This window comes from Pangasianodon hypophthalmus, chromosome 30 (genome assembly GCF_027358585.1).
Source record: "Pangasianodon hypophthalmus isolate fPanHyp1 chromosome 30, fPanHyp1.pri, whole genome shotgun sequence".
NCBI lineage: Eukaryota > Metazoa > Chordata > Actinopteri > Siluriformes > Pangasiidae > Pangasianodon > Pangasianodon hypophthalmus.
This window is the reverse complement of record NC_069739.1, coordinates 4,798,181-4,821,523: the sequence shown is the minus strand read 5'-3', so window position 1 is coordinate 4,821,523 and position 23,343 is coordinate 4,798,181. Positions and strand designations below refer to the sequence as shown.

Here is a 23,343-nt window from a genome sequence, read left to right as displayed (position 1 = left end):
CGACTCATCGACCAAACAAATTAAAAACAAAATCCTAGCTAACTAAACTACATAACCTACATACAGTTGCTTTAAAGGTGCATTAAGTAAGATTAGTCTTTTTTGTTTTTTCAAGATTAGCTCTCTAACGCTTAAGTAGGTGGCTTAGACATTTTAAACTATTATTATTACTATTAATTGTTCATAAAGCTCCGCCCCCAGGATGCTACGGTGGCCCGTAGAGTAACGTGTTTATAAACATCAGTAACAGGAGGCGCATTCAAACACAAACAACATTCCGGACCGGACACCAGTTTTCCAGATTGGTTAATAATGTTGTCTTAAACCATTGTTTATTATTATTATTATTATTATTATTATTATTATTATGTTCTAAATATTTTGTTTGTACAAGTAAGAAAAAAAAATTACTATTGCACCTTTAAAAAAGTGTTCTTTGTAAACAACCAAAAAGGAAGATCAGTTCAGTCATGCCGAGGCTTAAAAAAAAAAAAAAAAAAAAAAAAAACAGTAATGGCGGCGCAGTCACTACTCCTCCACCTCTTCACCTCCTCTCTCTGTGCGCCTCCCTCCGTTAAACCCGCACATTCCTCACATTCCCCGCTCCTGATGTCAGAGAGGGCGGGGCCGCGCGCGCATCCCGACGTCTTTCCCTTCCGCGAGCTTCGTGTCTCGAGCTGGAGTACCGTTACCGGCGCCTGGTTCTCCACAGCGCGCAGAACCTCTCCGAACCTCTCGGATTAAATAAACTCAGAGGGAACTCCGGGGTTTTCTGTTCCTCAGTTGGGGAATCCGGTCCTGATTTGGAGTTTTATTTGTTTTCTTTTGTTTGTTTTTCTTTTCTCCTTCTTCTTCTTCTCCTTCTTCTTTTCATTTGCCATTAGAAGTTGAGAAGCGCGAGCGCTCCGGTAGTGTTTCCACTGAGTTGACTTGGACAGAACTTCTTCTTCTTCTTCTTCTTCTTGTTCTGCTGCTTCTTCTTCTTCTTCTTCTTCTTCACAAAGCGGGTTTATTTCCACTGAAGTGATTTTGCGGATTGTGCGCTTGTCTTAAAGTTTTGCCACTGAAAAGAAAACACAGGAAAGAAAGAAAGAAAGAAAGAAGAAGAAGAAGAAAAGCACCGAGAAAAAGTGGGAATGTAGCGCAGACAACACGGTGAGTGTGTGTGTGTGTGTGAACTAAACAGACCAGTGATGATGTAAAAAAAATAAACGGTTGGATACCCTGTTAAAGTGTTAACGGATACAGTGTAAAAACAAACACCTACAGTGCTGCATTAACTGATACAGTGTTAAACACTTACACACTGCCGAATAAACACCTACAGTGTTGCATTAACTGATATAGTGTTAAACACTTACACACTGCCGAATAAACACCTACAGTGTTGCATTAACTGATATAGTGTTAAACACTTACACACTGCCGAATAAACACCTACAGTGTTGCATTAACTGATACAGTGTTAAACACTTACACACTGCCGAATAAACACCTACAGTGTTGCATTAACTGATACAGTGTTAAACACTTTTACACTGCCGAATAAACACCTACAGTGTTGCATTAACTGATACAGTGTTAAACACTTTTACACTGCCGAATAAACACCTACAGTGTTGCATTAACTGATACAGTGTTAAACACTTTTACACTGCCGAATAAACACCTACAGTGTCGCATTAACTGACAGTGTTAGATATACACTTCTGAATGAACACCTACAGTGTTGCATTAACTGATACAGTGTTAAACACTTACACACTGCCGAATAAACACCTACAGTGTTGCATTAACTGATATAGTGTTAAACACTTACACACTGCCGAATAAACACCTACAGTGTTGCATTAACTGATACAGTGTTAAACACTTACACACTGCCGAATAAACACCTACAGTGTTGCATTAACTGATACAGTGTTAAACACTTTTACACTGCCGAATAAACACCTACAGTGTTGCATTAACAGATAGTGTTAAATACTTACACACTGCTGAATAAACACCTACAGTGTTGCATTAACTGATATAGTGTTAAACACTTATACACTGCTGAATAAACACCTACAGTGTTGCATTAACTGATACAGTGTTAAATACTTACACACTGCCGAATAAACACCTACAGTGTTGCATTAACAGATAGTGTTAAACACTCGTACACTGCCGAATAAACACCTACAGTGTCGCATTAACTGACAGTGTTAGATATACACTGCTGAATAAACACCTACAGTGTCGCATTAACTGACAGTGTTAGATATACACTGCTGAATAAACACCTACAATGTTGCATTAACTGATATAGTGTTTAACACTTATACACTACTGAATAAACACCTACAGTGTTGCATTAACTGATATAGTGTTTAACACTTACACACTACTGAATAAACACCTACAGTGTTGCATTAACTGATAGTGTTAAACACTCGTACACTGCCGAATAAACACCTACAGTGTCGCATTAACTGACAGTGTTAGATATACACTGCTGAATAAACACCTACAGTGTCGCATTAACTGACAGTGTTAGATATACACTGCTGAATAAACACCTACAATGTTGCATTAACTGATATAGTGTTTAACACTTATACACTACTGAATAAACACCTACAGTGTTGCATTAACTGATATAGTGTTTAACACTTATACACTACTGAATAAACACCTACAGTGTTGCATTAACTGATAGTGTTAAACACTTGTACACTGCTAAATAAACACCTACAGTGTTGCATTAACTGATAGTGTTAAACATTTATACACTACTGAATAAACACCTACAGTGTTGCATTAACAGATACAGTGTTAAACACTTGTACAATGCTGAATAAACACCTACAGTACTGTATTAACTGATACAGTGTTGAATATTTATACACTATTGAATACTCATACATGGTTGAATGAACACCCACAGTGTTGCATTTATGGATGCAGTATTTAATGAACCCTACAGTATTGTATTAACTGGTACCGTGTTAAATACTTATATACTGTTGAATCAGAATCTACAGTGTTGCGTTAATAGATACAGTGTTAACTACTCACTGACAAAGGAAGATCTGCAGTGTTGCATTAACCAATACAGTGTTAAACAAACACATGCAATGTTGTAATGAACAGGTACAGTGTAAACAAACACCTGGAGTGTTGCATTAACAGATACTGTGGTAAATGAATACCAACCGTGTTGTGTTTATGGTTACAGTGTTAAATACTCATACACTGTTAAATGAACATTTAAGTGTTGCATTAACAGATACTGCATTAAATACTCACTGCTGAATGAACAACACCTACAGTGTTGTATGTATGGATACAGTGATAAACAAACACCTACAGTCTTGCATGAACACCTACAGTGTTGCATTAATGAATACAGTGTTAAATAATCATACACTGTTGAATGAGTATCTATAGTGCTGTACTGACCAATACAGTGTCAAACACCTACAGTATTATAGTAACTGATACTGTGTTAAATACTCATAAACAGTTGAATGGATACCTACAGTGTTGCATTAATAGATATAGTATTAAATGAACATCTACAGTGTTGATTTTATGGTTCCAGTACTGAATTCTAATGCACTTTCCAATAAACATTACATTAATGGATACAGCATTAAACAAACACCTACAGTGTTACATTATTGTGTTAAACACTTACAGTTTTCAATACACTCTTATCCTTATAGAAACCGTTAAACCTACAGTCGTAGATACTCCCAGTCTATTGAGTGGATATGTACAGTATTGAATTCATCTTGGTTAAATCAATGAGTGAAGTGTTTTATTCACATGAACAATGTTTAATTAAATCTCATTAGTAAATGAGTATTCATTTCTGTCCACTTGACTTATAAACCCTCTGTGTGAAATCGACAGGTGTTAATTTAACACTAAAGAAGAAACTGAACACTGTAGGTATTAATGCAACACTGTGGATTTTCACTATTTAAGTGTTATGAATGAATTTGTACAGTGTTTAAGAGTGACTCTGTAGGTGTTGATTCAAGTTAACAATGTGAGGCAGTATGTTTTAGTATTAAATCAACACCTTAGGAGTGTCTGTTTTAACACACTAGTTACAATATACATGTATATTTAACACTGTAGGTGTTGAGTCAACCCTATAGGTGTCGATTCAACACCGTAAGTATTAATTCAAGATTTTTTTCTTCAGCTCTGTGTGGCACAGAAAGTTCCTCTGTATCATGGTGCTAAATACCTTTGGTGTCACTTTTATTTAAAGAATACGTAGCCGTTAGTGTAACCCTGTAGGTGTTTATTCAACACCATCGTAGCGGCTGTGATGGAAGCTCAGCCCGTGTTCCACTCTCGTCTTTTCTTACACAACTTAACGCCTGTAGCATTCTTGCTTTCACCTGAACACGAACCCCGCATTCCTGAGGGTCTCTCAGGGTCCAGGGCAAGTTTGGACCTGCACACATACTCTGTGTGTGTGTGTGTGTGTGTGTGTGTTATTGTGCTATTTACAGCTTGTTTCATTGTGTGTTTGTTCTGGCAAGTACTGTGTGTGTGATTGATTAGACCATTTACAGCTTGTTTCTCTGTTCTGTTTTGTGTGGGTACTTACGATTACGTGCATTTTAGCACGTGTGTGTTAGATGACTCTTTGTGTGTGTGTGTGTGTGTGTGTGTGATATTTGCAGTTTGAGTCTCAGTTTTTATAGTGTGTGTGTGCATTGTTTTTTGACATTTGGTGTGTGTGTGTGTGTTTGTGTGTTTACTGCTCTCAGGAATCCAACCTAAGGCTTCGCAAGCTTTCTGTCACATTCAGAACATACTGTGTGTGTGTGCGCATATACACTTACATGCATTTTAGCATGTGTGTGTTTGTGTGTGTACTCTTTGCAGATTGCAGTTTAAGTCTTAGTGTATATGCATTGTGTTTTGACATTTGTTCTGTGTGTGTTTATACTATTTACTGCTTGTTTCACTGTGTGTTTGGTCTGTCTTGTGTTGGTGTGTATGTGTGTGTATTTGGACTCTCCAAGTTTACGGCTGTCTGGAATTAAATCTGAGCTTGCATGAGCTTTGTGTCACATTCGTGTGCGTGTGTGTGTGGGTGGGTGGATGTGTGTGTAGGCACTTGTGCCTACTATAATGTGTGTGTTTGTGCACTATTTGAAGTTTGTAGTTTGTGTCTTTGTGTTTTAAAAAGTGAGTCCAACATGGTGCTCTGTGTGTGTGTGTGTGTGTGTGTGTGTGTGCACCATTTGGGACGGCATGTTTACTGCATTCATCCTCTTGAGTCCTTCTGTTCCTTCAGAGTTTCCATCGTCACACACAAACACACAGCGTCTGTGCACAAATGCAGCAAATGTCCAGTGCTTTATGACTCCCTCTCTCTCTCATTCTCTCTCTCTCTCTCTCTCTCTCTCTCACACACACACACACACACACACACACACTCATTTTCTGGCAAGGGCTCACACGTTCCACCACGTTGTGTGTTGTGTGTCAAAGATAAGCTTCACAATAGAAGGATGTCCTGAATGAGTACAACTCTGTCCCTCTTGCGCACACACACACACACACACACACACTTCTGTGGCTTCTATTAAACATAGACCCACTTATCTCATATTTTTCCTTCTCTTTTGATTTCTTTTAAGTAGGAAAGCAAGTATTTTGTGTGTGTGTGTGTGTCTTTCTGTACTCATCTTTCTCTCTCTTTGTACTTGTCTTTCTCCCTTTCTGTCTCTCGCTCTCTGATGTGTGAATGGGGCGTGCTGCAACCTGCATCTTGTATCACCAGGTGAAAAACATGGCAAAGGCCAATATAGCATAGCTGCTGGGGGTGTGGGCACCACACACACACAACACACACTCATACACACCATAATACACGCCCACATCTGGATGAAGCTCTTAACTCAGTGGCTCACCACTCAATACACAACACACCATATGAGACAAATACACACACTAAGAGGAGAAAAAGACCAGCAAGCATGGAAGGGCCATGAAAGATTAAAAAAAAAAATCACCAAGATCTAAGAAGCAAGAAATGGCCAAGACATAAATAAGGCCATGGAGGTATGCACCAGGACAGAAAGAAAGGGCTAGGAAGGAAAGTAAGAAGAAAAGAGCAGTCTTCATGGAAAGAGGGACTGCCAGATAAACCAGATAATGGAATGAAAGAAGAGAATGGAATGATGGAAATACCATAAAGAAAAAAAACAATAAAAGTGCACAAGGACAGAAAATAAATAAAATTGCAAAAATGAATAGAGAAGACTGAGACATTGAGAGTGCAGTCATGGAAGAAAAAATGAAGGACAAGGAAGGAAGGAAGAGCCAGAAATGAAGGACCAGAGAGGAAGGAAGAGCCAGGAGTGAAGGATCCGAAAGCAAGAAGAATCAGGGAAGAATAAAGGAAGGAAATCTATATTAATGCCTCAGGAAGGAAGAACCAGAGAGGAAGGAAAAGCCAGGAGTGATGGATCAGAAGGGAAAAAAGAGCCAGGAATGACAGACCAGAAGTAAGGAAGAGCCAAGAATTAAGGAGTAGAAAGGCAGGAAAATCTAGAAATAATCAGAAAGGAAGGAGGAGCCAGCAACAAAGGACTAGAAGGGAAGGAAGGAAGAGCCAAGAATGAAGATAGAGTCGGTGGATAAACTACAAAAAGGATGGAAGAGCCAGGAAAGGTGGAAGAAAGGATAAAATAAGGATTCAGGAAGGAAGGAACAGCTAGGAAGCATGAAGGATAGAGCTAGGAAGTAAACAGTATGGAAGGTTCACAAGAAAACAGCAGATATTAAACTCAGCAGAATCTGAACTGATTAAAAATATATATTTGTGATCATTTCATAAATCATAACTCATTGTCAAACAATCAGCATGATATGTAAATAAAATACTGTCACTTGTTAAAGCAGAAGTTTGGATCAGCTTTTTTTTTTCTCCACCCGACACACCGTCTCCACTCTTGTTAAAATACACACCTGGTTCAGAGGTTGTTTGTAAGCTCGGCCTTCTCTCCGTGACACAACACACATTCAGGAACATGTTCTGACTTGCGTCCTCTCCTCTGTGGTTAAGAGTAGGGCTTTAGATCCATCAGTCACCACTTAACTCTGCGTCTGTTTGGCTCATTGGTCTGTCACTCATTGCTCATGCCATGTGTTTGTGTGCGTGTATGTATCTGTGAGGGTGTGTGTCCCGAGAGACAGGGGACAACGCTGTTTACACCTGAGAGGAATTCACAGTAGAAGAGTGAAGTGTTGACAAGATTCAGCTAATAATGATCCTCCTTTTGTGTGTGACATGCAAATACACATTGCTGGGGTTTTTAGGTGGTTAGGGGTATGTGTGTGTGTGTGTGTGTGTGTGTGTGTGTGTAGAGATGGGAATTATTACAGTTTGTGCTAGTCGCATACATACATTATATACAAATAGTATTTAACCATTTCAACATTTGATTTTATATTATATGAGAGTACTGTTGAATTCTCTAATCTGATTGGTCAGAGTGTGTTTAGGATGTTAGTTTTCTGTAACAGCAGAAGTGCAGCTGCAAATCACAGGTTTATATTAATGTGCCTGTTCGAATACGTTTTTGCTTCTATGGCAGCGGTTCCCAAACTAGGGATCCCACATGGGGTCGCTTGATTTACAAATGAGTTTGCGAGAGAAGCTCGCAATCTCCTACTTCAATTATTTTACAAATTAATATTAGAAATATCGAAGTCGGATTTTGTGTGCTGATATTTTGAAATGTTACAGGGAGTCACAATAAAGACAAGACACTTTTTACAATTTTACATGCTTTTTCAGTCTTTTTCACTATCCTGACATGCTGCACTAGTGTCAGACAAAAAAAAGGCACATTTTCCCCATGAAACAAACTAGCGTTGTGTCTCAGATTGCATACTTTTGTATAATTCTACACCATTATTGAATACTAATTGGTTGGACAACAATCACGACGACAGTGGAAACTTTTAAGAGCGACAGAGCGCGTCAGTGCGTTTAACGTCACTACAAAATTGCTAAACATTTTACAGTTTGACTTGGAAACCTGATGGACAGGGATGCTTTGGGTCTGTCCTGCTGTCTAGTGGACGTCGCTTTTAAATCTCCCGGAAGAAAAGCAGCGATTTTGTGAATAATATTGCCGTTCACGTTACCGTTGCTTCCACATATGAGCAGAAACATGCGTTAAATATAACCAGACTTGTTTATATGGAAAAATTTTCTGTAAGGAGATGCTTTTTTTAACATTTTTGGAAGGAGTCTCCAGTGTCAGGTGCTTTGTAACAGTCTGTAACTTTGACTTTTCCTAACGTTTTGAAGTAATAAAATCATTCAGTTATCGCAAGCCCTTGCAATATGCATATCGCGAGATTTACATTTGCGATATTTCGAATATTTCGATATATTGTGCAGCGCTGCTACAAAGACATACACAGTACGATATAAAGTGCATGTGTGCAAACGTGTGCAACAGCGCAAGACAGTACAACAATTACTAAACATGACAATAGGCACAGTACTGGACAGTGCAACGCCATCTAGTACACACTTCTCGAAGAATTACACTTTAACAATAAATCCTGACCTTAGTATTATAAGGTTTTATCAAAGGCTACATGTCAAGGATGCTTGAAATTTATTATCCATATTCTGAGACAATTAAAATTGGCCAAAGTTAAAAGTTAAGACTGCCCTTAGATTTGCATTATAAGTGATTTCTGAGTAAGCTGGCTTTCCGTTCTTTTCTCAGTGCAGGAACATTTGTCAGAATTTTTGTTTGTGGTGATCACACATAAGTTATAGATGGGATATGTAAAGATCCTTTAATATAGTCAGAAATACAGTAAAACAAAACAAACAAACATAAAAACAAACAAACAAAAAAAACAGTACAGTAGAACAAAATGTATTACTTTTATTAAGCAAAACATACATAGATAATTTTATATATATATATAGTGGTGTGTGTGTGTGTGTGTGTGTGTGTGTGTGTGTAAAGGGGAGGAGAATGAAAGGAAAACAGAGACATGGGATCATCACATGCTCCCGTGTTTGTGTTATCCCACACACTCCTCTACCTCTCCATGTGCAGTGAGCTGATAACAGAGAGACACAGCAATGTTCCATGAGAGATTTGTTTCCTTTATTTAATCAGGCGCTCCGAATTAGCTTTTTTTTTTTTCCTGCTTACAGCCTCCCTTCTTTTTTTTCCTCTTTTGTCTCAGGCTTCTTTGTTTTTATTATTTTGCAGAATGTTCATCCTGAAAAAAGTCAGCCGTTCAAACAGTTAGGAGTTCAGTATTGTATCGTTTTCTTTAGTTGGTTGGTTCAGATTGTGATCAGTGAAATGGAAATTTCTGCATTCACAATACGTATTCATTCTTTTCAAGTCAAAAATGTTCTTCTGATGGAGACATTTTACATGTTTTGATCACTGACGCAGACATCAGGCCAAAAGACGCACCTCTACTTCATATGTTTTTAATTCGTAGGTTTTAATTCTGTAGTGATTCTATCAGAAAGTGGCACAAATCAAGTTATTTGCCTAAATGGGAGATGGATCTGGGGCCTTATTTATAAAATGTACTTGAATATATGCACGAGACTTAGTTGCTGCAGCGGAGTAATTTATAAATAAAACATTTTCGTGAACTTGAACGCACTTGAACCAATTTCTCCGCTTCGCCCACTCTGAACTAATTCGCATGTCAGTATTTCCAGGAACAGATTCTGACACAGATTAAAAAAAATATTGGCTCATGAGCTGTTCATCATCATGAGTTGGAAAATCAGTGTGGTCATGAAAGTTGCGTTCTCTCAGTGCTCGATTTGCCAGAAGGGTTAACGCAGACACTATTGGTCTTTTAGTAAAATGTCTGGGTCTTGCGCAATCTAACTTCTCCCTAATAAACAACAAATTAGCAAAAGGTTGAGCTAGAAGTTTGACATTTACATTTTTTTAATGAAAGCAATCTTTGTTTAAATTATTTATGAATTTTTCCCAATGTATAATTGGATGTTATGGCAACGGAAGCGTTCTCCCGAGCTGTGAGCTTTAATCGACGCAGCACGTTAGAATCATTATTCAGATGAGAATTTTTACATACGACCATTTTATGATCAAATTCGTGCGTATGAATGTTTTATAACAAAATACAAAAATCCAGCCTTGAGAAGCTTTCACACGGTGTTCTGGACTGTATCTAATACATAGCTGTGTAAAATGTAAATAAATGTAATGATGTAATTAATGTCGCACTTCACTGCACATGCACACGCTGTCTTTTCTCTTGAGCTCATATCTGAGGTGGATTATCTCGCAGATATGATGTGTTTTGTGGTTCATGACGCACGCATATCATCTGCGTGATGCTCCTGATGATCAAAAATGTGTGTTTTTATTTATTTATTATATATATTTTTTTTTTTTGGGTGGGTGACATCAGAGAGCATGGCAAAGAATAAGGTTCTGCACTGTGTCATCATGTCAGTGTATTCATATCTGTCCGTTCCTTGTTATTGTGTTCATTTGGAGAAAATTAACGAATACGCAAAACATACGCATATCCGTGATACACGCTACTCAATTCCCCTCAGATACAGAGAGGTCATCATAGTGTCACACACACACAGCGAGCCACACAGCGAGTGACATTTCCCAAGAAAACCCCACGGCAGATTTAAAGCAGCAGGAAGTGGAGTTGTTGAGGCTCATGTGTGGTCCGTCACTGTTGGGTTCTTGTCCACGCTTCAGAAAAATGATATCTTAGCAAGTGAAAATATCTTGAATATAGTCAGATTTATCTAGTATTTCCTATTAAAAGATTACCATAAACCAAATATTAAATTATTAAACTTATGTCTAGACTTTTTAAAAAAAAATAATTTCAAGCTTATTGAAATAGTCTTATTCTATTTGCAGATGATTTTGCTCATTTTAAGCGCTATATTCTTATATCTTATGTATCTTATATATCTTATTCTTATATATATCTTATTTCTATAAAGAAGCAAAATTATCTGCTAATGGAATAAGAAAATGTAAAGCTTTAAATGAGTAACAATGTCTTAAAATAGGTTTAATAATCTTATATTTGGTTTATTGTAATCTTATATTAGGAAATACTAGATAAAGCTATATTCAAGATATTTTCACATGGTAAAATACCAATTTTTGCAATTCAAGGTTCTTAACTCTCTCTCTCTCTCTCTCTCTCTCTCTCTCTCTGGTTCTTAAATGCTGATAAAGGCACCTGCCTGATGAAAAAGTGTAATTAGAGAACACCGGTGACAGTTTTAACACAAATTCAGGTTTTTAATTTTAAAGAAAAGCTGATTTCAGGTCTTTAGGTTCCTAGAAGTTATACTCCTTTCTCCCCTTTCTTCATGCTCTCTCGTTTGTTTGGTTCTTTTAGTTTGCATTCTCTCGGTTTTGTTCGCATCCTCTCTGTTCTGTCTGAAGTGTCCTTACTGTTTTAATTCTGGTTTTTCTATCTGATAGTCATTTTTACTTATCTGTCTGGATTTTGTCTGTTTTGTCTAGATTCTATCTTTTCTGTTTGTTTGTTTATTTATTTTTAATCTCAGCAGTTCTCTTTACTCTCACTTTTTGTTGAGTGTTCTCTCTTGTTTATCTAGCTCATTCTCAGGATTGTGTTACTTCTCTCAGTCTGTTTTTATACTCTCTGTTCTGTCTTTGTTCCGTCCTGTTTGTTTTCATCTGGGTTTTATCTTTTTTTTCTGGGTTCTTTCTGTTCTGTCTTTTTGTCTGATACCCGAGGGACCTTCAGCACGTTTTAAAACAGTAGATACTCCAGAAATTTCTGTTCTGATACCAGGAGACACTAATTTTCCGACCATCTCTGGCTCCAGTATGGAACACCTCGTGTGGGCTTAGGCATGTGTGCGTGTGTGTGTGTGTGTTGCCAAGTTCATTTGTACTCTTTTATTTGTTGGAAGCCAGTTTAAAGATTCCTAAAATGAAATCAGTGTGTGTTATCTGTGTTAGTCAGCCAAAAGGCCCAGGGGCCATACTGTGTGTGTGTGTGTGTGTGTGTGTGTGTGGTGTGTGTGTGTGTGGTGTGTGTGTGTTTCACTTTTTACATTTAGATATCTGGTAACTATTAAAACTTCGAAGTATAAAAAAGAATATTAAAACATGTATAAAAAGTATAAAACAATCTGTTTTTTCTTCACTATTCAAAAATATTTGAAAGAATGATAGAGAAAGAAAACCCATGCTGCTGCAGACGACATGTTGTGTGTGCCTAGTTTGTGTGCGATTGTGTGAGAAGTCATGGAATAGAGTCGAGATTCAAAACGTAGTGGATGCTGATGGAAAGTAAACAAAAATAAAGTTCTTATTTCCATGAAGGGGCGGTGTGATACGGTTTAGTTTCTTGTAACAGCACATCATGAAGTGATTTATTCCTCTTCAAATTTATTAATGAACAACATTGTCATGTTTTTTGTTTGTTTATTGTTCCTTTTAATGGTGCAGAGACAAGTTAGTTCCTGTTAACACTTACGTCATAGCAGCTGTAAACCTGTCACCTTTTTTTCTCTCTCTCGATGCTAATAAGACATAAAGCTCAGCTTGTCATGTTACCAAGAAACCGGTGGAAAATGTACTGAATGTTACATCTCCTAATAGAAAACTTGTCACCATGTCAACGATGTTTTTCTTTGTTAAGTAACAGGAATGTAACCTGTTTATTATTAGTATTAGATCATGCGGCACGTTCATCATACATATCCCTGTGAACAAGTTCTTACTATAGAAACGTATTAGAACGAGCGCCTTAATATTAATCTGTGACTACTGTCAGAGCTGCTGCTGTAGAAAATTAATCAACACCTCCTGATGAATCACATCTGAGGACTCAACAGCGCTGTGGTGTAAATGTATATAAATATGATGTTTGCAAATTGGTTGTTTCACTCGTCACCTGCAGCAGAAATGCTGATACAAGCAGAACAAAGTGTAGCATGGTAAACACAGATGACCACACACACACACACACACACACACACACACACACAAACACACACATTTTAACCATCACACAGTGTAGGAGTTCAGACATGAACAGCAGGTGTGAACTCAATTGCACCATTGAAGATATGTGTGTGTGTGTGAGTGTGTGTGTGTGTGTGTGTGTGTGTGTGTGTGTGTATGTGGGGCAGCGTGCTTTTATCTATGCCTTCTGTGTAGATGAGAAGAAAAAAAATGTAGAAACAAGATGCTCTCTGTTCTGCAGAAATTCTTACAAGACCCCACAATATCCATCTGGAAGAACAGATTGTGTGTGTGTGTGTGTGTGTGTGTGTGGAAACCAGATGTATGACTTTTCTTCCCCTTTCAGTGGCCAAAATGTGACATCTTGGCACCATCAGCCATAGTAAAGCTGCACATATAGCTGCACAAACATCTAGAAACTTCCGTAAACTGTAATTTCCATCCATACTATTTTACATCATTTCAATTTATCATGTACAACATTCATTTTATTTGAGTCCTTTTAGCAGTTCGCACTATAAATTGTAACATAAAAAGCTAAGTACCTAAGTATGTTAGACAGAGATAGAGCTTTGATTCTGTAGACAGTATAATACTGGAGTCATAGGTCAAAGACTGAAAGTCCTTATTAAATTTAATGTAAGGGTATTTACATTTTTATGGACTGAACCGTGCATGAATTAGTGCTATTTTCATACATTGCCCTCTTGACATCTGCGTAAATTTTAATGTTCGCTTTCTTGGTTAAACTCATAGACATGCTGTCAGCAGGCAGTCACATATTATAACCTCAGTTCAGTCTAATTAGGCATGTTTGGATGTGTAGTGCGCACTTCGGTTGGCAAGTCTGGTTATTTTGTAGTGGAAACTACAGTAAAGCCTCGTAGGTATTTTTAATTATTGTTTTGCATATGATTATAGGTTTGTTTTGGTATGCTTTGTGCAGAAGAAAAAGTTGGTGTCATGTGTAATCATGTGTTAATGGCTTGGCTTTCTAGACACAGTTGGAAACCCAGAAACTCATGACCTGTGTGAGTGTGTCTGTGTGTGTGTGTGAGTATGGTTCTTGCTCTTGCTCTATTTCTGTGCTATGTTTTCTGAACCACAAAATTACAAAGTTCCAAGTCACTTACTGTTTATATGTGCTTCAAATAGCCTGGTGCTGGTACCAGAGCGTTGAGAAACCATTGTGGTAAGCTTCGGCTGTGTAAAAGGGCAGCTCCATTGTTTTGCTCATTTTCTCCCTGCCGCAGGAAAACAAGACCCGTCGAGGTCAGCTAAACATGGCACCAATAGCTGTCTAAACCTCAGCTAGCCTTTTTACCCAGACCTCTGTTTGTGTGAGAATGTGGGTGCAAAATGAATGTGTTGGTTTAGGTAGCAGAAAAGGACATAGTAGCAGGGCACTATAATAGCTCCAGCTATCTTTTAAACAACCACTGATGCGAAAGGCAGCCATGCAGATGTTCGGTTAGGAAGCCCTGAGCAAGTCCTATGGCCAGGGAGTTTGCTTGCTGTCCTGGCTTTGGGAGCCCTGAGCATGTCATTGGGTAAGGAAAAGGTCCTGGCTTTTCAAGCTGGCTTGAAGAAGGACTTGGGTCAAAGGGACTCACTTAAAGTGAGACAGTGGGTAGGGAGCAGGCCTGTGTCCTGGGTGGGGAATACTGAGAGAGCCCTGGAGTAGGGAGCTTGATTGGTGGAAGACCTGAGGTAAGGAGTTCTCACACAGCCAGTTCCAGGGTAGAGAGCTCACTTTGAATGAGCCTGGGCCTCTAAGAACTCTAAGCAAGTCAGGGGGTTGGAAGGCTGGCTTGAGTCCTGGTGTAGGGATCACAGAACAATAACTGGGATGGCTTGCTCCTTGGATAGGGAGCATTGAGTGAGTCTTAGTTAAGCTGGCCTAAACAATGTTGGGGTAGGGATTTCACTTACATCAAGTTACTGGGTAGTGGGCATGTTTGGTGTGTGTTCAAAGTAAGCTGCTTCTGGGGTAGTGAGGAAGTCTTGCAGCAGGAAGCTGGCTTAAAAAATGATCTGAGCCATATAACTCAGCAAGTGTGTTCTCAATGTTCAGCTAGTATTATGGATCTTATCTGCAGTGAGTTGTGGGGTAGGAAGTTCTGCTGGTGCATGTTATTGGGTAGATACTGCATCATACCTGTTGCAAGTCCTGACATATGGAGCCCACATGGATCAAGTCCTGTTGGGGAGTTAAACATCTCGGGGGGTAAGAAGCATGCCTGTAGCAAGTCCTGAGGTATGGCGCTTACTTGCAGTGAACCCTGTGGTAAGCAGATTGCTTGCAGCTAGTCTGGAGGTTGCTTTCTGAAAGAGAGCCTTAGGGTAACAAACTCGGTGCTTGGAGCAAGTGTTTAGGGTAGGAAGCTTGCTCTGAATCTGTTTAATATCTGATTTTTTTAAATAGATTTTTTTTTAAATGTTCTGTATTGCTGTTACATTCCCTGTCCCACCTTTCTGTATTGCTATACACAGACATACACAAAGTTCCTTTGGGCATTCTAGTGTCAGGTGTGCTATGTTATTCCAGGGAAAGGAGACAGTGGAATCTGGGCTGTGATCCAGGCTGCCTATCTGCTCCCCACCACTACCACCCAGACAAGCGCTGACACATTCTTCTCTTCTCTTCTCTTCTCTTCTCTTCTCTTCTCTTCTCTTCTCTTCTTTCTATCCTTTTTCCTCTTCTTCTCTCTACTCTTGTGCCTTGAACCTGCTCTAACGTCTCAAGGGCTGTATGCCCGTTTTTAAGAGCACTAAGCAAATCTATGCAAAATATTTACATAATGTTTATTATATGGAACCAAATAGATCACACAAGTAAGAGAATGAATGAAGGGAAACAGAGCAAGAGAGAGAGAGAAAGAGAGGCTGAGAGGTTATAGTGTGAAGCTTTCCGTTTAGAAACAGTATACATGTGATCCACTTCAAAGGGGCCTTCAGCTTGCCTGTTTTATGTGGTGTACATCAAAAGATGTGAAGTGAGTGAAAGAGAGAGAGAGAGAGAGAGAGAGAGAGAGTATTGGCTGGTTCAGAATTTATACTGTATATGCCAGTTTTTTTAAAGTACATGTTTCATTTCAGTTTTATGAGCTACATATTTTGTGTTATTGATGAGTGCTGATTAGCAGGTTCTAAATTGAGCCTAGAGTCAGATTAAAAGATTTGCCATCTGCCTTCGTGTTTACACATGCCTGGAAAACCAGATGCTAATATTTTTGGACAATTTGTTTTATGCGCATACTGTAACATTGTTCTTTCTCATGTCTCTCTGCAGCTCCCAGGATCCCACTTCCTGTCCACCCCTCAGCTTGCTCTCGGAATGGGACTGCACCTTCCCAGAGTGCACTTCTTCACTGGGGGGTGTGGCCATCCCTGGGCAGGACAGACAGCATAGACACCCTGCAGTATACTTTTGACCCCTGTGACCTTGGTGTGACCTTGTCCAGCCATGCCTTTCAGGCTGAAACTGCCTCGTACGAGGCGCTACAATGTGCTGAGCAAGAACTGCTTCGTGATTCGTATCCAACTGCTGGACAATCACATGATCGAGTGCACGCTGTCCGTCGAGGGGACTGGCCAAGAGTGTTTAGAAGCAGTCGCCCAGCGTCTCGAACTGAGAGAGGTTAGAAAACACAACTACCCCGCAGTCATAATGTGCTACACAATCAAGACAATAGTACAGTCAGTAGAATGTTAAATCAATAGTGTAACACAATCGGTATAATCCTAATCCAGTTACTTTAAAACAATCAGTACAGTTCTTATACTTGGTTAAAGTTGCAAGAACACTTTTGCTAGGCAACTGCGAAATATTGCCACCAGGTCCAAGCTAGCTAATATTCATTCATCCATTCATTCATCTTCAGTAAGTGCTTTATCCTAGTCAGGGTTCCAGTGGATCTGGAGCCTATCCCAGAACACTGGGTGCAAGTCAGGAATACATCCTAGATTGGATACCAGTCCATGGCAGGAAATATGCGCATCCATTTGCCCACTTATTTACACCTAGGGGCATCTCATTTTACCCTGGGTGTTTTTGGAGCTTGGGTTGTGTAACAAAGCTTGTTAAAATAGTGTGTGTTTCATGGTTAGCGTCAGTGCCTTTGATCATGACATGTCAGTCTGGGCTGCTTGAGGTGAGCAGCTCAAATTTCCTAACGTGTTGAACTTTGGAGGACTGCTTACCTTTCTGTGCATGTGTGCAATCAGTGCAGTCATCATTTAGCTTTATATAAACACTTCTGCAGTATGGTGTGGATGTTTTTGTGTGTGTGTGTGTGTGTGTGTGTAGTCTGAGAGCGTATTCTCACCTTGTTGTGAAATTTCTCAGCCATTCTGAATGTTGTAAGTCTGTAAGTTTCCTGTCCTCTTCCACGGCATCACGGGCCACATGACCTCCACTGCCCCGAATCGCTCATAAAACGCTCACACACACTGACAAACACTGACACACACCCCACTCACACACATATATGAAACAACCTATTAATACAGTTGGAATGTAGAATATAATACAGCAAAAATAATTTTCTCCCTTTTTTTTAAAATTATTTTTGACAAATTATTTTAATTTAATTATATTGTATTTATTTTGTAACTTATATATTTTTTTATTTTAGTTTAAAATATATTTTAAATATATTTTTATTTTATTTTAATATTTTATTTTTATTTTAGTAATTTTATTTGATTTAGTTCAGTTTAATTTAGTTGACCAGCATCCTACATTTAATTTCTAATTAGTTCAAGTTATTTTTTTTTTGACATGTTTTATTTTTATTTGTTAATTTTTACTATATTTTATTACTTGTCCTTTGCTGTATTTAATTTACATATAGTAAATTAATTACATATACTACAGTAATTACATATAGTAAAGTGAAACCGTTATAAAGCTCAAATCAGCAAAAAACAAAGATTTACATTCATAGTGATATTGAAATTTAAATTCAATAATATTTAAGTTACTTATTATAATATCTTATTTAATTTTCAGTGAAGCAATGAATCACACAGTATACTGTAGTATCTGTAGTATAGTTACGTCTACAAGTCCTGTACTCACTTACGTTATAGCAACTATATGTTGTTTCCTTATTAAAGACTTTCCTGTGGCAGAAAAGTCCACTTACTGTTACCTGACACTGGAGACTTCTTCCATAAGCGTTAAATAAACATCTCCTTAACGAAATCTTCATCATATCAATGTTTATGTTATGTTTTAATTTAACATTCGGTTAAATACCAAATGTTTATAGTTATCTTTATCTTTATAACTATGCCCCTGTGAGCACATTGTTAGTATAGAAAGAAATGAATTGAATTACAGCCGGAACTACCATCAGAGCTGCTGTTATAGAAAATGAATCAACACATTCTGACCAATCAGAATCGAGAATTCAACAGCGCTGTAATTTGCTAATGTCAGCTTACTGTGATTTCAGGACAGCATTAAATGTCTTCGAATATCATGTGGATTTGAACTCACAGTATTCCAAAACGTATAGTTGTATAGACCATTGTTCTACTCAAAAGCCTGCCATTCACTTATTTTTAATTATTTCCAAAATCCCTAACTTAACACACCTCTGTTTCAATTCATCAAGCTTCATCGAGAGCATCTTAATGTGAGCGTCGGGTGTCAGTTGCAAAAAAAAAATTACCTGAACAAAATAAAGAATCAGTTGGTTGTACGATATTGCTGTGGATAATCTGGCAGTAAAATTACCATAACTTGTTCCCACACCTTTTTTTTTTTTCTTTACACAAGTAACCAGCCAGTACCAGTGCAGGAGGCGGCAGTGTAGCCGGCGGCGACTCTTGTTGAACTCATGATTGTTTTCTGTGAGGGAGAAGCTCTCTGGCAGCAGCGAAAGACTTTGAGGAGCTGGACTGGTTTATGGCTGCTTTGTGTGCCAGGAAGTGATTATGTTGCTAATAGAAGGTGGAAAATTATTTTCACAAGCATTTTTTTGACATCATTATCCAGTAGATTGCACCAGAAATTTACGATCTGGTATCCTAGAAAGTTTTCCTCAGTAGGTATATATGAAGTAGTGAGAGTTTAACAGGTTACACTAAGAATTTAAGACAGCATTCGTTTGTAGGACATTTACTTGGAGTGTAAATCACAGACTTCTACATGATATGTTACTATTTCAATGCATAAGGCAACAAATCTGAATCGATATTGCTGAATCAGCTGCAATTGAGAAGCCTCTGATTGATACTGTGTGTGACCAACTTTGTTCAGAATCTGGAGCACGCTTACTATTAATTCGCTCATGATAATAATGTAGAGCAGGACTATTTTAAAAGTATCAAAGAAAAAGTTGAAAAAAAAATGTAAAACTTTTAAAGACAATGTACTATTTAAAAATGTAAGCATGTAAGGTGCTGGCATGCTAAACTGTAGCCTACAGCACCACATCCATTTTAATGAATTGCTGGATGGATCATTGGATTTCCAGGAGTTTACGCTTCACTCATGCGAATGAAATGAAAATAAAGATGAGAGAAAAAGAAAATAAGGGCAGTGTGATGACCAGGCTCGAGTTTTATGCCCCTTTAACACAGCCAGTGCATGTTAAATATAGAAGCTTAATTCCCCCTGACTTGTATCGAATAAACGCTTCAGAAACATGTCCGGTTTGAATTAGCCTTTGCTCATGCCTTTAAGACCATATGTGGAGGATATGTAAGTCTTTAAGTAGGAGGAAGAATTTCACTGGCATTAATAGATACATATGTACTGTACAAATGGTTTTAGTGAGCTAGCTACCATGAGCTAACCTGACCTGAGAAAATTTTCATAAATGTATTTTTTAAATTCTTGCTTGCTAACTAGCATAGACAAAAGTGACTGGATTTCTGAAGTGATTTTTAAGGATTTCTGAAGTGATTTTTAAGTATTCATACATGTATTTTTTTTCTTCTGTTAATGCTAGCTAGCTAACCAACAACAAAACTGACAAAATTCCTGAAGTGATTTTACTGTTAATGCTAGCTAGCTAACTTACACAAAATGCTAGCTAACTAACAAGCACAAAACAGGATTAGTGAAGTGAGCTGTAAGTAAAATTCTTACTTGATTTTTTTGTGTAACTAATATGCACAAAACTGACAGGATTCTTGAGGTGATTTTCAAGTTATATATATATATATATATATATATATATATATATATATATATATATGTTAATGCTAGCTAGTTGCCTAACACAAAAAACTGACAGGATTCCTAAAAAGTGATTTTTAAGTAATATTCATACACTTTTTTGTTTGTTTGTTTGTTTTTTTGCTGTTAATGCTTGCTCATTATCTAACGTACATGGAACTGACTGGATTCCTAAGGGATTTTTACCTGATATTTTTTTTTCTTTTAATGCTAGCTAGCTAACTTATAACCACAAATCTCTGAAATGACAGAATTCCAGAAATGATTTTTAAGTAATAATCATACATACACACATGTATATTTTGTATATATGTGTATATTTTACCATTAATGCTAACTATCAAAAACAAAACTGACAAGATGCCTGAAGGGATTTTTACATAATATATATTTTTTTCTGTTAAGGCTAGCTAACGTACAAACACAAATCAGACAGTTCCTGATTCCTGAAAATTTAATTAATTCCTGAAATAGTTTTTAAGTAATATGCATACATATAATTTTTTAACTGTTAATACTAGCTGGCTAACTCACAAAAACAAAACTTACAGGATTCCTGAAGTAATCTTTAAGTAATGTTTGTTCATGAACTTTTTACTGTTAATGCTAGCTAGCTAACTCACAAAAACAAACTGACAGGATTCCTGAAGTGATTGTAAAGTAATATCCATATTTTGTTACTGTTAATGCTTGATTGCTAAATAACAAAAAAAACAAACTGACAGGATTCCTGAAGTGATTTGTAAATAAATAATGTTACGTAATATTACTAAATCTTCACACCTCACATTAGCCAACTAGTGAAGATACGCTAACCTGACAGGATTTCTAAAGAGTTTTAATTCATATTCATAAATGTTTTTCATCTGTACTGCTAATTTTTACTGCTAACTTGACGGAATATTTCAGATAACTCCTTTGAATGCAATTATTTAATGTATAAAAATTGAATTAATCGCCAGATTCCTTGTTCTAATAGTGAAACATAAGCTTTGCTAAAATGCTCCTATTATTTTTATACTATGAGCTGGTTTACCAGACAAAACTTTAATGGAGATGCGTTTGTGTGTTTTGCCTAATTATGCCAAGAACATAATTTTGTGTGTATATGCGTGTGTGTGTGTGTGTGTGTGTGTGTGTGTGTATGTGGGTGGTTGTCTGCTTTTTGATGACATCAGATCAACAGTAGTTAATCTGAGGTGTGTTGATGGTTGATGAAAAGCACAGGTTTTGCCTCCAGGTATCCCACACACTTATACTTTTACACACACACACACACACACACACCCTGCTGAACTTGTTACTGTGGTGCTGTAAAAAATATGGAGAATTAACTAGATAGAACTAGATTTGGAAGCATTTACTTCTGGATTTTTAGCATATTAATAACCAGTTTCAGTCATGATGAGTCTATTAGACAAATTCAGGAATCCTATTGTTGTGTGTCAACAATATTATTTAGCCCTTATTTTCTATTCAATTTAAAAATAACTCAGTGAAATAATTCTGAAATGATCGTTTTCCCATATAAACCTTTATGTATTTAGCTCAGTTTTTCTAATAAGCATGAATTACTTATATATGTCTGTTATAAAATAGCTCAATGAGCATGCTGTCTACCAATTAAAAGTGTATTAAATATATTTTTAATTATATTAAGTTAAATATTTAAATGTTTTTTCTGACACTTAACATGGTTGTGGTTGTTGGTTAAAGTTGATCTCGATATTTATAGTATAAATATTGTCTTACATGCCTTCTTTTTACCTACTAAATTAGTGTTTTAGCATAAAATAAAAATATATTTAATTTCAAGCACTTATTTTATTCACAATAAAACAGAACAAACATATTTTTTTTATTTCATCTTATTAAAATTGTTACTGAAAGTGAGTGTGAGTGCTTGAATTAATATTAAAGACAGCAGATGTTATTGTGTCATAAAATATAAGAGCCAATCAGGTTCCAATATGCAAATACATACCAAATTGACACCATTTTGAAGGTAAATGTTTATTTACTTTGCCATTGTCTGTTGTCTAATAATTGTTTTGTTGTGAATTGTACTTTTTTTTTTAATTCTTTAATCTTTTAACCCAATCAATTTAACTGTCATCGGGAGCATTAAATGTTAATAATTGTGATAAAGATATAGTGAATATGTTAAAGGCAGTTTTAATGTTGCATTACTGTAACGAATTAAAGGATTAACAACGATCTAATGAAGAGTTAAAGTAGCAGCAATCAAGCAACATGACATCCATCATTATGATCATCTTCTAGCTAGTGATATCTACCGAGGTAAAATCTAAAACACATCCACGTTCGCTCATGACGTGTCCAATACGCCCATCAAACAGGAGCAAACATGTCCGACAGACTGGTATGCGACCTTGCACAACAGAGTGAGCCAACACATTGTTGTCAGGTGTGTTTCCCTGCAAAAGTCAACGGGAATCTGCAGAACTGGATCTGAGGATGGGTGAATACATGAATAGAAAGACTGAAGTGCTCTCTTAGAGCCACATTATCATCAGTTAATGATTAGTGTAGTGTCAGACTTCTGATAAATGCTACATGCTACGTGCAAATTCAATTCACTCACTAACTTTAACAAAGCAGCTTTACAGAAGTCCGGATGTCAATTTAGATCCTTAATGAGCAAGCCAGAGGCAACAGTGGCAAGGAAAAACTCCCTGAGACAACATGAGGAAGACACTCAAGACAAACATTACTGAGTGTGTTAAAAGTATGCTCAGTATGAGCAGGTTGAGAGTAAGAGTCCTGGAATGAGCACAAGACATTCTTTATTACTATAGCACTTTTAACGTGTTACGTGTTTGTTTAGCTGAATTGGTACAAATGATTTTGGTCAAAATGAGGGCTTACACTGTATAATTACATGTGAAGACAGTTACAAAGTGGTATCTATCAGCCATTCAACAAACAAAATTTATCTACCATTTAAATACTATTTACGTCTTTTGAGTGACAGATATAATGCGATGTTGTATTCATTTGTCACTTTCCAGATGTTGTGCAATTGTACTGCAGCACTAACAGAGGACCACTGGGGCAGAAATCACGCTGCCCCATGCTTAGGGGAGTAGC

General features: G+C 37.3%; 1 protein-coding gene across 1 annotated transcript in view; it reads left to right on the top strand.

Annotated features, from left to right (window-relative positions):
- The first annotated feature begins 612 nt into the window (after nucleotides 1-612).
- LOC113529223 (protein tyrosine phosphatase non-receptor type 14) overlaps nucleotides 613-23,343 on the top strand; it is a 49,376-nt gene continuing 26,645 nt past the window's right edge. Inside the window, exons 1-2 of the mRNA XM_026918271.3 lie at nucleotides 613-1,155; nucleotides 16,330-16,677. Coding sequence (XP_026774072.1) covers nucleotides 16,504-16,677 — 174 coding nt within the window. The 5' untranslated portion in view covers nucleotides 613-1,155; nucleotides 16,330-16,503. The remainder of the gene's footprint in view (nucleotides 1,156-16,329; nucleotides 16,678-23,343) is intronic.